Below are 18145 nucleotides of genomic sequence, written 5' to 3' on the forward strand. Positions count from 1 at the left end.
TTTAAAATCGTCATACGGTTAAAATATAAAACAAGGTAAAAAATTATCACCTGCCGGATGCCGTTTGTATTAAAGTATTAATGAAAGCACTGAATCGACATTATCTGCGTCGCACAGAGCCTATTCGTCAGCTCAGTGAACAAATGTCAATTTGGTGGATTGATCCATTATAGAAATGGTCTATAGACAGTCTATAGACTTCTTATTGACTCTATTGACTTCCTATAGATATTTCTGTTTGTCTATTCATAGTCTATAGACTGTCTATACTCAAAAGTCTACTAAAAGTGTATGGCGATAAATCTATAGATTGTCTGAATGGCATTTGTATGGCCTATAGACTGTTCTCTAGTATTTGTCTATGGACAGTCTATAGACCTTATAGACAGAAGCCTACAGACCCTATATAGACTGTCTAAAACTTCTTTTGTAAGAGGAGAGAGACAGACACCTCCGCCTACGGAGCCCAAGGGCAGAAGTTTGCACGCTAGTTGTAGTAGTAAGCAACTCTATTCAAGGCACAAATTAAGCTTTCGCTAGGTCCGCTGCCTGTTATGTTTAAACACCGGATGGCCGGAATTAATACGGAGTCTTCCGTTAAATGCGTACCCCGCAGTGTAGTTCGGTTAAGAAAAAAGTTTACGGGTTTCAAAATCATGCTTCATCAAGGACACCAAGGGAATAACAGCAGTTCCCATGGAAGCCTTGGATTGTGAATTTTCAGCTTTCCTGAGCCTTATCACCGTTGTTTGAATTTCTGAACACTGCGGTCATTTCAAGCATGCATACGGAAGGCGCGCCATTTATGAAGAGTGCACACACCGGGAAAAAAATGAGTGAATAACATTTCGTCACTTTTTTCGGCTGCTCTGATAGCATCTTCTAATAGACAGCTGCGAAGGACTACAAGAAAAAAGGTAGAAGTACAGTGACTGCCGCGTTTTAAATGCATGGACGTACGGCAAGATAGAAATAAAAAGAAGAAAAAGCACTCGAAGCTCTCAGGATTTCGAAACTGTAATCATGAAAAGTTGGCTTAGTTCCTCAGTAGCGACGGACGAACAAAAATCACAAAGTTCGGTGAAGCAAAACGAAAGAGGCTGACACTGGAAGAATTGGGGATGGGGGATGGAAGGGGGATGAATGTTCTTCACTGCAGTGTTACTTTCACGAAAGAGGTCCCTCAGGAAAACAAGAAAGCTAGATTGATGGACTTCTACATTAAGGCCTAGCTGCTGCGCAGAAAGCCGACTGCAGAGACAGAAGCTCCGTTTCCGCGAAGTCTGACGCTAAAAATCCAGAGCTGAGTTCAAATGAACAAAACCAGCAAATAAACACAAAATTCAACAGCGTGACATTTCAGCTTCGGAATACAGACGTGCTGAAGACCGGAGAGCAAGGAACAAAAGAACGAGATGCAATACATTAAAAAGAAAAAAAGAAAGAGCGCGATGGTTTCCGTTTGGCTGTCATGCAAATGCTCTCGATATAATTCAATTAGGACCGCGCCCTTCCATGACGACAAGATGTCCTCTGTTATACCCCCCCCCCCCCCCCCACCCTTCTACACCCTCTCTGAGCTGCTCTCTTGGTTTGACTTGCCATGGCTCGGCTTTAGTCGACTCGCATGACCGGAGCGCAGATCGACACCCGGTTGGTCCCAGCGAGCGACTCTCTATACATGGACCAACATAAAAAGAATTCAAACCCTAGCGGTGTGAAAAGAGCTAAAGACGGCTGAAAAAAGATGAAGGGGTGAGCGGAGTTGTACAATCAGTTTGAAGCGTACAAGAACTGAGATGTCGAGCATCCCGAGATTTACTTGCGGCCCAGCCAGCGACGAGAGGCCTTTGTGCGGCAAGAGGGCGGGTCGACCCGGTCCGAAGCTCAAAGTCGACGAGCAGTGGTGGCAGCGCAAGGGCATAACGGGACGGACGGGACGGGAAAGTGAGAAAGCCCGGGGTGCTTTTAGTCAAATTGCTGCCAGCGCAGTTGACAGGAACCGTACGCTTCGACGTCGGGGACTGAAAACTAGCCGCTGCGCATATAGACGGGGTCTACAGCGAAACACACACACACATAACAGAACGGGCATGGGTAAGAGAGGAGAGCGAAGTTGGGGAATCGAGGAAGGGGGTGAGAAGGTTGAGTTGGGGACCAAGTGACATCAGTTCCGGTTGGCCGACGTGACACCGAAGTCACTCAAATTGACGGTGTCAGGTGGGAGAAGGGTGACCTCGCGAAGCGAAGGATGGGAGGGAGGGGTGACAAGTCTGTATAAGTGCCCTAGTATTTTGGGAGAATGGGAAGGAAAGGGAAACAAAAGCTCGCGGGAGAGAAGCGCACGGGCGAAAGCTGCAGGGTCAAATCCCTCTCTTCCCTTAAACATTTGACGGGATACATGAAAGCGCCGCGCACATACGCACACGTGCTGATAGCCCGTCCGCAGTAAAAGGGCATTTCACCAAAATGCCCTTCTCTCAGTCTGCCGGGAGGCAAAGGGACCGCCTCCATTGTACCCTGGACTGGGGACAGGAGAGAAGTGGGGACCGCGTCGGTTCGGCCTGGTCGAAGCGATGCGGGTAGAAGTAGAAAGGACGATAAATATGGCACGGAAAAAAAAAGGAAGTAGGAAAACTGGTTCCACGCTTCGGGAGTCCTACACTAGAGGCACGAACAGCGGTCGTGCTGGTAGGCACATTTTCTACATTGACCTTTTCGTGCTGTGTATAGTATTGGATCAGTTAGCGTTCAGGTTCAGTTAGGTTCAGTTAGTTGAGTTGAACAATTGGACAGTTTAGCGTTTGTCTGCGTCGTTCTTTCCGTCTGCCGTGTTCCTTCACGCTATTTTTTTACATCATGAATGTTCACCAACTCAACCAACTTTCGGCTCTACTTAGTTCAGTGACATCGGTTTTTGTTATACTTCTTTGCTGCGAAAAGGTATTTCGCTACTAATCGTTTCCTCAAAAGGGTTGTTTTGAGGTTACAGCGGCTGTTACGTATATTCCAAGAACGTGATCGTGGCATTTGCTGTTTGCGTAGCTTTTTCTAACCTTCTGGCACGCGTAGAAGGAAGTATGATATCAATAAAGGTCAGCCTTGGCGTTGAACAGCGTGACGAATCAACGTGCGCACAACGTGTTGCTAGCTTATTACGGGCATTTTTTTGCTTTGTATTCTTTCCTTCATTCTTTCAATAATCTGTTCCTAGTTTATTTTTATTTTTTTTTGTTGTTGAATACAATATAGCATTTCTACTTTCCCGCATCCCCATCTTCTTACTTACAGTATAAGGGAAAGTTGGCAGCCCAGGAAGTCGATGAATTAAATAGATGATTGGTTTATTGGTTTATTGGGGTTTAACGTCCCAAAGCAACTCAGGCTATGAGAGACGCCGTAGTGAAGGGCTCCGGAAATTTCGACCACCCGGGGTTCTTTAACGTGCACTGACATCGCACAGTACACGGGCCTCTGGAATTTGGCCTTCATCGAAATTCGGCCGCGGCGGCAGGGATCGAACCCGCGTCTTTCGGGTCAGCAGCCGAGCGCCAGAACCACTGCGCCACCGCGGCGGGCTCTTACAAAGATGATCTGAAGAAAATGCATGGGAGGCTGTCAAAGACATTGTCACATGGGAGTACATTTATGTTTTGTGACAATGCGTGGGAAGCGGTAAGGACATTTCGCGCTTAGGATAGTGTGCACAGTGATAAAGTGGTGAGCTGAAATCGGCCGGCCGGTTTCTTTTTCTGAGAATGCTGGTACTATTTAGCCCGTGTGGCCGGAAATGACGCAAGCTACTGAAATACGCCATGCTTGAGTTTATTAACGGCGGCTTCAAATGGTGTTTATATGAAGGGAAACGCTCTTTTACGTGATCGGTGTACCAATCAATGAACCGTCGCGTCAACTTGCTCTCAGGTTCTACATGAACTAGGCTATTTTGCGAGAGTGAAACGGACAGGAAGTACTTTTAAATATGGAGATGACAAACAGACGACCGTGATTTGTGTTGGCAGGACGACCACATTCCAGGATTAAAGAGTCAGATCCAGGGCGCAAGGAGCAGAAGTAAATAAATAAGTGCTCATTGCACCATTCCAATTGGGCGTTAAAAAGGAAATCGCAATCTCTATGCTTCGAATAAGTTCTTGAATACGGAGAAGTATCAAATGTAAACTGGAAATGCCGGCAAATGCCTCGAAAGCATCAAATGTCGTTTTAGTCAACAGCAATAATGTTTATACCCCTGTAGTTTGAGTGAACGAGCTAGTTGCCTTGGCGTGCGCACTTTAGCGCCAGTAGAGACGCGCTGGCTTATACGTATCCGCCTGATTCGCAGGTCCCCTTCGTCGTCGGGCGGGGGCGCTGGCGTCGGCAGCAGTAGCGAAACGCCCTGCACCGAAGACGGTCAAGCGGCAGACGAGAGGTGAATGAATGCCCGCCCCTGTTAGCTCTGTCTCCTTTGTTGCTTGATTCATTTCCTTTTTCTCCCGTAAATTCCTAGTTTATTTCTTAGTGAGTCACTAAGTTTCACTGAAGTAACTTACCATGCAGAAAATTTCTTTTTCGGCATTTTGGTTCAGTCGTAGAAAGTGAGTAACCAGCGCAAAAAAAAATGGCAGCGGCTTAGCTCTGGCACACTCTCCTTCTCTGAATATACAAGCGAAAATCTGCAGTTATGCTTTGTTTGACGTCATGGATGTCGCAGTTGGCGCACAGTGCACTGGGGGCACCACGATAACGGTGTAGGCAAGCGCGTTATATAGCCCCCTCCTTCCGCATGCGTAGCAACTGTAGTGAACACGCGGCTGCAACGAAAGGTCAAACGGTGCCGAGGAGGCGAGCGCGCAGTAGTAGCGGCGGTGAGGAGGCGGCGCACATGCGCAGTAGCGCACGGCTGCGCTGAAAGGTAAGGCGGTGGAATGGCGGCGGTGACGGCTGCGGCCACCTGCGCCGCGTGTGACATCACTCGGTTTCGCGCATGCGCAGAACTCGCCATTCGGTTCCACGGCATACGCGAAGCTCGGCTCCGACCCTCGTAGTGAAGCTTTTCACTCCAAAAGACGCCGACAAAGAAATACTCAAGCCAGCACGGGCTCTGGGTACCAAATGTCCATTGCCAAGGAACCCAGCACAATGTAAGCCTACAATATCGGACCACGTGATAACAAGGGAGCCAATGAAGGCATCTTAAAGGAAACTCATCAGGTGCTGGCAGTGCCAGAACTAAAACCGAAGAACCCCAAACCGTGCTCTGGAACACATGCAAACAGAATCACGAACATCCCTTGAAATTGAGACATAAAGCACCATGCAAACACAGAGTACAAGTATGCATCGTGACGAAGTCAAAAAGGGGAAACAATAGGTTTTCTTCTACACGGTTAACAGTGAAGCCTAAGGGGGGTGTCGAGGAAGCACACTAAAAGGCATGGCACGCGATTACGAAAAAGCGCTAAAATCTGGGGAGCAAAACCAGAGTCACAATTTAAGAAGAGATAAAAGCTGACACAGTCTTTAGGAAAGCCAAGGAAAAATATGGCGAGGAAGGAGAAAAAAAACTTGTAGGGGAGATTTAAGAGTCTTAAGTGTATTACGCAATAACATTAGTGAGTAAATGAACATTTATAAAGAATTTGTGATCTTCTACGTAGGATCAATAGATCCCTGGGAGTCCTCATACCACTCCAGACGCAGTGGTGCAGCGGTTAAAGGGAAACTGAAACGGTTTTTTGAGGTTTCGAGGTTATTCAAGAATTCGAATCTATCAAGCTTCTAGATGAAGCATGCAAAGTATTTTTGCACTAGCATTTTAAATGGTGTCATAATCATTGATTAAAACCGTGATGATTTTTAGGCTTCTCACTACGTTGGAGGAGTGCGGGGAAACTCGACAGTGACGCCATTGTTGCCGAAATTTCAGATGTGCGCTGCCTACGCCTGCATGCTGCTGTGCGTCGTCAGATGGCGCCAAACAATGCATCGTGAGCTTCACCTTCGATGGCGTCGGTTTTCTTCCATGCAATAACCGTTTCTTCGCTGGAAAAGTAGACCCGTCATACGTGACGTCATTATCGGGGCCTCTGCCCGTCGCTGTGAACTTCAGAGAAGCCTGAACGCCGACGAAGACTTTATTCGGCGATTACGCCACCATTTCATATGCTAGAGCAAAACGATTTGGCAGGCTTTACCAGCACATTTCGCGCATTAGGCAACCTTAAACTCATCGAAATTCTAAAACCGCTTCAGTTGCCCTTTAAGCGATGCGCCACTGCCCTGCGATGGCAGGTGCTTCTCCCGGTGGGGCATTGTGCGACCCAGGTTGCTCTCCCTGAGTAACCTCTCTCGGCCAATCAGTAATTTAATTTCCATCTGCCACGGCGGTCAGTTTGCTCACTATCCAATGGCAGCTTGTGATGACGCCACATGGTCACGGGACTTAGGTGGCCCACCTACGTTGCTCCGGCCGCTCCGGCTGCGAGGCTGTCAACGATCGCTCCGACGCCACCGTCGACGCCGGACATTACGATGACGTCACGGCAGTGGAGAAACGGGGGCCCACCTCGCGCCGTCGCTGTGGTTGTGCGCCTCCAAATCACGTGACACGATGATGCCACACCACGTGACCCGATGACGTCACGGCAGTGGAGAAGCGGGGGCCCACCTCGCGCCGTCGCTGTGGTTGTGCGCCTCCAAATTACGCGACACGATGATGCTTCGCATTCTCCAGGCTTAACCAAGTTAAGCCTCAGCCCTTTTTTTCAGACGTGTATTAACGCTCTCGTGTTAAAACTGCACTGCTTATTAACTGGTTTTGATACGTAAAGGAGCGGCCTTCAGTACGCTATACCGCTACAGGTACAAGCCGAAGACTCCCAGCAGTCCTTGGGAAAGCGCCTGACTTCCGGCACACTGTTTGGTGCACAGTTCGGATATCGAGGGCCACTTTTGAGCTTTCCTGCCTCCTTGTTGCCACCGAACGTGCGCCCTAACGATATCGCGTTAAATCCGTCAAGCTCGTCAAGCCATCTGGTCCTGTGGCGCACCTGGTCTTGAAAGCAAGCATTCTCAGGAGGGGGGGGGGGGGGGGTGCACTCTGAACACGAATACGTGTAAAAAAGGGAGCAAAGTGTCCTCTAGCGCATATCCTTTTGTAACCAGATGCGTGCTAGAGTACAGTTTACTCCCTTCTGTATAGAGTGTGGGTGAATTGCATGATGTGGGTATCATTACGCGATAGCTTAAGGCTGTAATGTTATGAAAGTTTTGAATTTCGCCCCCAAAAAAAATTCCCATTGTTTTTAGTCGGAATTCAAGCCCACATCTTTATGTCGCCATCCAGGCAGACTACGAACTAGGCCATGTAGGCGCGTTGACTTCGCTGATGTACTACAAGAGGGCAGGGGGTAATGTGTGTTGGTTTTGGCTTGAATTTGAAGCTTAGTAGCGTGGTAACTAGTGGAGTGAATTATAAACGTGCTAATTAGTGAGATACTGATCAGAGTAACATTGTGTGTGTAAACTGCAGTGTGGAAGTGCTCGGAGACAAGAATGTGGAAACTGTGCTGTTATAATTGTGACAAGTCTACGGGAACAAAGAACGGTGGTTGTGCGTTACCGATGGTGATTCTAAGCCAGTTGAACCGTGGCAACGTGTTTCGAAAAAAAAAAAAACTTTCGAAACAATAGTTACGAGCTGGCTCGCCGAGGACATGCAGCCAGCTGTGCACAGTCACATGACTTTCGAAATGGTTTGGAATCAAAGAGCTTTACGGAAGCCGGTCTTGTGGGGATAGTGCATGATGAAAAAAGAACGTCTTGCTGGGCTAGTTGGTAACTGTTCATCTTTGGTTACAGGCGCGAAAAAAGACAGAAGACTAGGCAGAAAGACGGGACGAAGCGCTTCGTCCCGTCTTCTTCCTGCCTTATGTTGTGTCTTTTTTCGCGCCTGTAACCAAAGATGATGAAAAAACTTGGAGGACATCTAAACACCATCAGTTGGGACAATGTGATAGCATACGAACTTCGCTGTGTGATACCATACACGAGCACACTTACCACACAATGCATGACTGCAGATACACTGCATCATCAGACACATGTTTTCAATGGATTAGAAGCATTAGAGGCCAACGGTGGCAGGAGGCAGGACGCCGCTGCTGGCGCTTCCGTTTACCAATCTTGGCAAGTGTCTCTTGCCACATGCATGGTGCCACATGCCACCATGTGGGTGGCGAAGTGTGACACCAGGGTGGGTGGGGGGACATGGGGCTTTTATGCTATGGAAATAAAATAAAACAGTGCCGACTAGAAGACAAACTGAAGGACGTTCCGGTCCCCACGTGGGGGGCGTTTCTGTGCGGCAGCCAGAAAGTTATTCCATTTCTGTTTTGGTCAACGTCATTTGAACGGATCTATAGATCCGGAACATCATTCTATTTCCCTTGTGGTCGGCGCCATTCATATTCTTGAATTGTGAGTTCTGAAAGTCTCCGTATGCGAAGGTCGAATTTATTTTTATACAGTTTTGATGCAAATCCTAGCAGTTGTCGGGTGATGAATCGTGAGAACATTCCCATATTAAAGCATTGTTAAACATGGATATTAAAAGCGTATCCCCATGCGCCAAAATTTCTCTTGCGAATTTATTTTTTATTTTGTTTTTATTTTCTTGCAGGAGCACAAATGGAGACGAGACGGTCAGGTGGAAGTGCGTCGTCTGCTCGGTGAGTGGAGAGGGTTTATGCAAGGCCTCAGTATTGCTTACTACCTTGTTTCGACAACTGTTCACATCGCGGTAACCCGTTCAGATCCACCGGACCGCGTGCTGAAGTGATCTGTCTAATGAAATACGCTTCGTGCGCGTTCGTATTACATTATCGGAGAAAAGTAGTACAGGCCCTTTCTTACCTTTATTTCTACTCCATAAAAAATAGCCCTTTTTCTTTTCTTTCTTTCTTTTTTATTTGAGACAATTTGCTACAAATTGGCTCAGGAGGCAATAGCAAAAGGCCCGGATGGGGCCTGACTACTCCGTTTCATACATAGCTGTCAACGCTGCCAAAGGTACGATAGTAGTCCGCTGCAAAAAACAAAACAAGCAAAATGTATCCGTCCGCCTCGCGTCGTGGCTGAGTGGTACGAAGCGCGCGCCTGTGTGTTCATTTTACAAAGGGCCTAGGTTCGACTCCCGGCTGGGGTGTCTTTTTTATTATTGTTTTTTATTTTTCTTTAAAGATTCATTAGGTAGAAACTCGAAACGTTCAAGCTCTAATACCTACTTTGAAAAACACAGCGCTGTTTACTTGTCTCGAAGGGAAAAGGCAGTGTAGTGTACGGCACACATACGATGTAACTTGAGTCGGATGGCGTTGACTGCAAAGCTGTCATATTTAACACTGCGATAGCTAGATATGGTCACCTTGCTAGGTCGTTTTTGTGGTGATCTTATTCTAGTAGCGAGACCTTCCTTCTTGAACCTCGCAACTGTCCGAGGGCTCACCCTGGTCATCTTGCCCACAGTTTCGAGAACTTGACGCACATTCTTCTCCGGGAAGCGCTTCTTTACGCTAGAGTAAAAGTTGACGATAACCTGCTTGGAGTCTTTCGAAATTTTCGGAGACTTCAGCTTGGAGAACAGGCTTGCAGGAGATGTTTTTGAAGCCGCAGTGGGCGAAGAAAACAAGCGAGTAGGCGATAGCGGTGCCATTTTCGCATACTCGGAAACCGAAAGACGAAAGCAGACGACATCGCCGGCTGGCCTAGCTGCGAAAACCTGATACAGGAGGAGCCGAAAAAAAACCCAGAAAACTAAGGCACTCTGTTTTGAAGAACATTAAAGAAAAAGCAATCTTTTTGCAAAATAAAACACCATTATCATTATACTGCAATATCAACCAACATATACTTTAATTTTAAGTTCATTACTCTTTTCACTTCCGACGCACTACATTGCGATGCGGACGAGGAGCGCGAACAGGCGCCGCAGCCTTGGCTGCGTTGACAGCTATGTATGAAACGGAGTATAGGCTATGGCCCCCTGACAGCACACCTTCGATATAAAAAAACAATAATTGAAAGTGATATCACTGCAACCGCTGTGCGGCGGGCCTCTAACCATACATCATATTGGAAATAGGAGATATTCTATTTTCAGAACACCATATGTACCGCGCTGTTTTTTTGGGCTCATTACTCAAAAGCTCAAGCTTGATATAGGCTTACCTCTTTATCACTGTGCCTTTCTATACTTTCAAGTGCTCAAGATACAGCGAAAAGCTCAGGCATTTGCTCTGCCTGCAGTGTTCTTATTTGTTTATTTATTAATTTCTCACTGTACATCTGAAGGACATTACATTAATGACCTTTTAGCACGTACACCATATCTCGTTCAAGTTCGCGGTTTTTCCTCCTCCTCAGCATGTCAGATCAACTGGCTGAAAGCTTCCCCTTGTTGAACCATATGTCCCTTAACCGATTATCTACTGTTGTTCCTGGAGTGAACTTTCGACCTCTTAAATATAAGAAACTCGTCGACAAATTTTGTGTCCCGTAACAAATACGTATTTCTTAAGAGAACGGGTTGCGACGGAGCAAATATGTATTTCTTAAGATCGTGGGTTGCGACGGCAGTGACACTTCGACGGACCTTCAGCAAGCATGTAGCTATTTCGTAAGAAGCATTACACCAAAGCCGATATTGGCCCCAATGATAGTGTGAAAGTTACACATCGTATCTAAACAAAGCTATGGTCAAACTCTTCATTTAATAGCGGAGCACACAAAATGCGGATTTCTGAGGAGGACGATGAGGGCACGTAAAGTTCGATCCTTGCTGGTGCGCTTTTGGGGTCGTCCAGGTGAACATTTCATCAAAATTTCAGTAACATAACTCTGTCCTTTTGTGTTCCTCGCCTCATTTTTTTCAGGCTAGCGACTGCAGGTCTTTTCCCTATTTTTGATCCTTCCGTGTCTCCGTAGAAACACTTGCACTAATGTCACCATGTTTAACGAGAAACCAACGTTGTTGCTGGCCTTGGCGTTTCGAGAAAATCTCAATTGGTCAAGATGGCCCTTGCGTCACACTTTGGCCAGCGCAATGGGAGTGATTAAATCTTCAGTTAAATCGTGATCATGAAGTCAAAAAACACTACAGAGCCGGTTCCAAAACACGACAAAAAATTTTGCCGTCCTGTCTTTACGATAAATTTTTGTGCATTATAGCGAAGATGTCTGTTGTAACGACAGAACTGGCTCTGTCGTTACAACACCCTGTTGTTACAACAAGAATTTCTGTTGTCAGGTCACTTAATACTACAGACAATTCTGTTGTGGCAACAGAAAATCTTCTGTTGCGTTTTTCGATAGCCTGAAATCTCATTAAGACATGTCAGGATGTAGAATAAGTATATTACTCTAAAATGGAAATTGGGATAATTAGTTGGGAATCGAACCCCCCATCTTTGGGTTTCAAGTCAGACACGCATCCCAGGCCACTGATGCACGTTCGACTGGGTTTAAGGGAGACCCTGTGTGTCTTGTGATGTATCACGTGTTGTATCACGTGGTCTAATATGCGTACTGATGTGTGCTAATGAATGAGTGTAATTAAAAAAGGAAGTAACCTAGAAAGAATGCAACAAATAACCATTAACTCTGTCTCGTTACACTCTTAGAACAGGGGTTATGTATCCCCCTAATTTGTTTTCTCTTTCTATTTTCTTTCGCGCTCCGCAGGGTCCGTACACAACTCCGTTGGTCTCCGTGTGTTGTTGGCACGTACACTGCGAACGCTGCTGGCTTCAATCACTGGTAAGCGGAACCTTCTATGAGCACAGGTACTTGTCACTTGATGCACCGACAATTGCACAGAACTGACGCAAACGCGCTGAGGAGTTCTAAAAGAGGTTTAAACAGAAGCTGCGACAAATTCACCTAAAGCATCCTACTCTTAAGGCGACTTAAGTGTCCCCATATTTTTTTTTCTCATGCTCAGTCTCGAACGTCCTGAGAAAGCCTCGTAGCCTCCTCTCCATTCTCCACGAACTGTGAGAGCCAACATAGCCGCGTAGGCTTATGAGTGAACTGAGGTTGTATGGTTGCACTGCACAACGCCAGTTGCCCTCTAGACATCGCAGCATATGTCTAGTTACGTTGTGTGGCGTCGTATTCCGTACCCCATTCATGAAGCTCCTTTAGGTAATTAGACCTGCTTGTTATTACGAACTCTTCTGCCCATGCGAGGACCAAGAGATTAGGCTTAACGTGCGTAGCGTGTCGCAGCCACACGAACGTACAGCCGGCCAAATCTTTAGCTGGCGTGCGTGACGGCCGCGGTTTCATGGCTCCTGCAGCTTATGACAGAGCCAACTTGCGAAAATATGAAATCTAAGCACAAGTTCACTAAGCACGTGCTTAATATATAGCTTTCCAGAAGTTTGCTTTGTCTCAGCGCGCAGTAGCGTAAAAAAAGCGGCCTTAGCGCACGCCAGCTAAAGATTTGGCCGGCTGTACGTATATTCAGAGAACGCAATGTGTACAACTGTAAGGACATTTACATATTTAAATTCATTCGCATCTCATGCTTTCATACACCTTAGAAAATGCAGGAATAAGCAGAAAGCAGCAACTTTTCAGATAAAAAAGCAAAGTGTACGACCACTCCACTACGCCGGGACAAACGGGGTAGAATTTGATTAAAGGGGCTTTTTTTTTTTTAATGCGATGTTTATTGCCTCAGGGCATAAAACGGCATGTAATGATAAATGAGGATGCCTAAATAAATGAGTAAAGGTTCGCTGATCTAATGAAATCGAGCAGTGAACGATGATGAGGTCCTTGTGTCCAAGCGGTGTATGAATCACTGTTATCGGGCGGACGAAGGGGCTCAGAAACACGTTCCGAGAAGAGCTCATCAAGTCGCTCAATCATTGCATTGTGTTGTCTTGAACACCTGAGTTAAATAATGCATTTCAACACGCAGCAGAGAACCCACAATCGCACGCGAAAGTTGGCGATCCCTTTCCGGTGACCTTTTCATGCGCTCGCCCTCCTCCGCCACACCGGTCCTGCGTATACCAGTGCAGAGGTGGCTATTGGTTAGATTCTTTCTGACGTCAGGCGGCTATCGTGGCCGCGGCCAATAAAAACGGCGCAGCTCCGGCGCCGGCCTTTAAGCGTGCAAAAAATGGAGAGAGGAGAGGGAAAGGCTCGAAGACGCTGAAATTCAAATTGTGACTACAGACAACTCAGCTTCTACAAAGCGCATAAAAAAAATTTTGCTGGAGGATATTCATGAAGCGGCGTCCTTTAACATCATAGACGTACCGCAGCTTAATGGGAGATCGTTTCAGAGCCCATTTAATGTGTGCTGTTATATAAGCAAAGCTCCGAACGGCGAAGCGATTTCCGGTTGTGTCAAAACGCCGGATACTGTGCCGCTTGCTGTAGCAGTGGCTCTGCGTGCTATCGACGCCTAAATGAAATGAGAGCCAGTGTTTCAAAACGACTCGTGATTGTACCTGGTCTTGAGCTAGTTCATCCGTGGACGCCGTGGTAACGGGCTCTTAATTTAGCGCATCTGGAGTTCTTTAGCGTGCGCCGACCTTGGACAGTACACGGGAGCTGCTTGCGTTTTGCCGTCATCGAAACACGGCCGCAGCTGCTGGGATTGAACCCGAGACCTGCAGCTCAGAAACCGAGTGCCCTAACCAACTGAGCCATCACGGCGGGACTCAGACGTACTGTTGTTATTTGTTCTTTTTATTTCAAATATCGCATTTTTTTTTAAAGCTTATCGTTATCTCCCTTGACCGCAGGGTGCCAAGGGTCTGTGTCCCCAGTGCGACGCGGTCACGTGTCCGTCTGACCTGCGCAAGATCCACCTCTAGGGGGCGCCCCGTACCGGGTCCTGCTGGCTGCCCCTCTGCTCCGATTGGCCGGCCGGGTGGTTCGACGCGTCCACGTCGACGTCAGGCTTCTTCATACGTAACGATCGCGCGAAGACGGTGGCGGCGAATGAGCGAGCTTCGCGCTTCCACGACTACGACGGCGACGAAGCCGTCGAATCGACGCGACCACCACTCCGTCGTCATCGCCGCCGCCGCCTACGGCCCGCGTAGGAGTGCAATGGTTCTTGTCGCGTCGACTGCTGCGGGATCGATTCAGTGTTACCGTGTCGCCTCGGCGAGTTTAGTCATATTCGAAGGCATGTTGGGGTTTTGTGCACCGAAAAGTGATCGTCAAAGGCGCCGCCCTTATAAAAATGGTCTATTCACGTTATATACGCTTCAGATGGGTTCTATTGCCTTCCTATAGATATTTCCTCTGATATATTCAGAACCTATAGACTGTCTATAGATAAAAGTCTGCTAAACGTGCATGACTATAAATCCATAGATTGTCTATAGACTGCAGGATTTGTATTGTCTATAACCTCGTCTATAGAAAGTCCGTAGACTGTACAGACAAAAATAAATGGAAAGTCTATAGGCTGTCGAAAAAAAATTTTAAGGATGCAACTCTTATCTCCTTCCGCAGAATGCATTGACGATTTTTACTTGACCAAATTAACGCTAGTTATGTTCACAGTCGCGCTCAAAGAGACACTGCGGACAATAAAATTCAATTTTTGTTCTTGGTAAAGAAAGATCAATCGTGTGGCTAGTTGCTGCATAATGTGTTGATTCTTGTTCTGCACGAAAAGATGCGTTGATTTCTCGACAAGTTACACATAAATATTAAACATTTTTACTCGTCACGCGACTCAACCTTGTGACGTCAAGACCAAAACAGGCTCCGGCATCACCGGCAGTAAGTAAATGGCCATTGCAAGTGAGTGGCCAAAGAAAAGGAATTTTCAAATTTACTTCATCATAGTGTGCTTGTGATAAGCACCGCAGGTGCCGATTGTTGTATTTCATTTTTTGGTACTTCCTAAATTGTAAAGGCGCCGTTTTGAGCGAAATAGCCTCTGTGTTTGTTCAGCACGACGATCTGTCCACATAGGTCAGCATCATTTAAAGAGCACGATTTCATAGGACCTGCCAAAAAACAAAAAAATGTGAAGCCAAAACTGTAATTATGTTTTGCCTATTCCGGTCGAGTACATGACGAGTATATATATTCTGGAACTTACTGTCCGCTGTCTTTTTGGGTATCATTGTTGCCATGGGCGTTGCATCTGAAAGTGGTAGAACAAGTTGTCAGCCATGAACTAGGCTAAATTTATATAACACATCTTTTTTTCTAAAACCCTTTCTTAATCTTTCACATTTCCATTCGTTGCACTGCATGGATCTTGGGCTCCAGTAAATACTAGCCTGCGGTGTCCACCAATGCTCGTAGGCAGTACAGCGAGCGTTCAGCCTTACTGTTAACGAAAGAGATGCTATACCGCACTCGCTTAGGCGTACACTTCGCCACTGAGATTTCAATACAATGGCGCTTGTTCGCAGCGGGCTTCGAGCTTTCAGCGAATGCTCAGGCCCTGACAAGGACGTTCCTGATTACTGAACAAACTGTGAACACTAGTTAGAGATGATTGCGTAATATTGTATATTGGGCAGGAGCAAATGATGGTCACTGTTCGGTGCACAGAAAGCGCCATGCCGAGTTTAGTGTTGGGCAGGGAGGTGTTAGACGTCGCGCAGTGAAGGAAGGGGCGCCTTTTCCCCTTCGACCCCTTTCTACTTCCTCCGCTCTATACGGACAGAGTCCTCTCTCCCCAAACTTCCGGTGTGCGCGCCCCTGTTGTACATAGTGCGGGTCTGCCCCGCGATCCTTCCCGCGTTCCTGTTTCTCCTTTTCCCGGGGCCCCAGCTGCCTGCCCTGTTCCCAACTTCCCTGCGATATCACTGTTTGTCACATGTTGAGTTATTTAAAGTGCGCCCGCAAGATACGTTGGCACTGGCGCAAAATAAAGAGATGGTTCCTTTTTTTGAACGACACGTGTCTCGCCCCATTTTCTTGCATTATTTATAAAAATGTTCTGTCCAAGGGGGGCACAACACGAAGGCCAAGCGACAACTTCTCAGGCGCTTAGATTATGATTAAACCTACCTAACACCGTCCGTCCAAGGAAAATGATAGGTGTAATGTTAAGAGATCGGAAGAGGGCGGAGTGGGTGAGAGAACAAACTCGGGTTAATGACATCATATTTGAAATCAAGAGGAAGAAGTGGGCTTGGGCGGGGCATGTAATGCGAGGGCAAGACAACCGCTGGTCCCTAAGAGTAACGGAGTGGATTCCAAGAGAAGGCAAGCGTAGCAGGGGACGGCAGAAAGTTAGGTGGGCGGATGAGATTAAGAAGTTCGCGGGGATACAGTGGCCGCAGCTGGCAAAGGACAGGGTTAATTGGGGAGACATGGGAGAGGCATTTGCACTTCAGTGGGTGTAGTCAGGCTGATGATGATGATGATGAACACCGTCCATATCTCTATGTATGCCGACGACGTCTGCACCTGGGCCTCCTTTGTGACTCTTCTCCTGGTGCGAGCAAGACTTCAGCGGGCAGCAGTCATAACTTCAACCCATCTCCGAGAGCAAGGTCTCAGCCTTCCAGCCGAGAAGTGCGCTTTAGTGGCACTTACGCGCAAATGTATGACTAGATATCAGCTAACTAGCAACGGTCATACCACTGCCTATCGTGTTTCTCATCGCTTTTTAAGGATTATCGTATACCATAATCTATCATGGAGCCCGCATTGCAGCTTTGTAAAGAAAAAGCTAATTTCAATCGCACACCTACTCAGATTTCTTGGCAGAAAATCATAGGGATCGTCGGCTCAGTCAACGCTGCAGCTGTACAGAGCACTCTTCTTGGTATTTTCGCGGCATAGTACACCTGTGCTTTCGAATACATGCAAGTCGAATTTCCGTGCCCTCCAGACTGTACAAGGTGAGTGTCTTTGCAGATGCTTGGGTCTCCCTCGCAGCGAATCAACAGTTGTAATAATTTCTATAGCCAAGGGCTACCCACTTTCGGCGTATATTACCCGTGACCCCTTGCAGATCCTCATACGTCATCTAACAAGGACTCCCCAGCATCACCTCGTGTCAGTACCGGTACAAAGACCACACGCAGCGTTTCCAAAGGTAATAGCAGCCCACCAAACGTCCAACCCGCCACAGTTTACCCCTGCGACCTGGCCTTCCTCTGCTCTGTGGTGCCTGCGGAAGCCACGTGTGCGCCTTACAATTCCAAGGAAAGCGAAAAAAACCGACCTTATCAACGCTGACCTTATCGACTTTATTGACACTCTACCTACTCCATGCCGAATCTATAGTGGCAGCACTCTTGTGTATACTGATGGCTCGGTCTCATCTACAAGTTCAACTTGCGCCATGGTCATTCCTGCGAGACGGGCTAGTATTAACCAGCGAACTTCACATCGGACAACCTCCACCGGGTCAGAATTTGCTGCTCTTCGTGCGACTTTGCAGCACATCGGTGCACAAACACCCCCCAAATGTGGGCTGTGTTCTGCGATTCAAAAGCTGCATTACAATGTTTTATTAAGGCAGAAGCCTTTAATGTCTCATCGTTGTAAGCAGCAGTTGTCGACAGAAATGTCACGCTTTTCAATTGGTCGAAACGGTCGTCACGTTACAGTGCGCGAATTTCAAATGGGGCCAATTGTACTTTGGCTAGTAACCATGCAACTAATTGAAGGGATCGTATAGTGATGCTCCAAGTGGGACTGAGCTTAGTTAATTGCTTAATTGCCTAATTAACCTAACTAACCTTTATAGTCAGGCCATACAAATAAATAAAACCTAGTAGGAAATTGGTCGAGCTCGGGAATCGAACCCCGGTCTTCGGCGTGCGAGACGAGCATGATATCCACTCCGCCATGCCAGCTCGATGGTTTGGAATGAACAAAGGTGCGTCTAGTGAATACGGTGTCTTCGCTCACTCCCATCCTCCTCCCTTCCCTTCCGGCGAGGTTTAGGTGTCCACCGAGATATGAGAGAGAGAGAGAGAGATGCATTTCCTTTCCTGAAAAACCAATTTACCGACGAGCGGCGTAGAACCGAATGGGCAATGGCGTTCTATGAACTCCCTGACAGCGTTGCAAGACGCTGTCGTGTTCCACTCTTACAGGCGAAGCTTAACATCTTAACCACACATCAGTGAAC

The 18145-nt window shown here is 47.1% G+C and overlaps 1 protein-coding gene across 3 annotated transcripts in view; it reads left to right on the plus strand.

Annotated features, from left to right (window-relative positions):
• Window positions 1-15939, plus strand: part of LOC149367258 (uncharacterized) — an 83907-nt gene extending 67968 nt beyond the window's left edge. For 2 of the 3 annotated variants that reach the window (XM_089566935.1, XM_089566945.1), the window contains exons 11-14: window positions 4346-4432; window positions 8684-8732; window positions 11743-11817; window positions 13824-15939. In XM_089566935.1, the coding sequence (XP_089423061.1) occupies window positions 4346-4432; window positions 8684-8732; window positions 11743-11817; window positions 13824-13895 (283 nt within the window). In that variant the 3' untranslated portion in view covers window positions 13896-15939. The remainder of the gene's footprint in view (window positions 1-4345; window positions 4433-8683; window positions 8733-11742; window positions 11818-13823) is intronic. The other variant, XM_089566954.1, reaches the window with a different exon arrangement.
• Window positions 15940-18145: the final 2206 nt, after the last annotated feature.

This window comes from Amblyomma mixtum, chromosome 1 (assembly GCF_055824585.1).
Source record: "Amblyomma mixtum isolate Tamu chromosome 1, ASM5582458v1, whole genome shotgun sequence".
In the NCBI taxonomy this organism is placed as follows: domain Eukaryota; kingdom Metazoa; phylum Arthropoda; class Arachnida; order Ixodida; family Ixodidae; genus Amblyomma; species Amblyomma mixtum.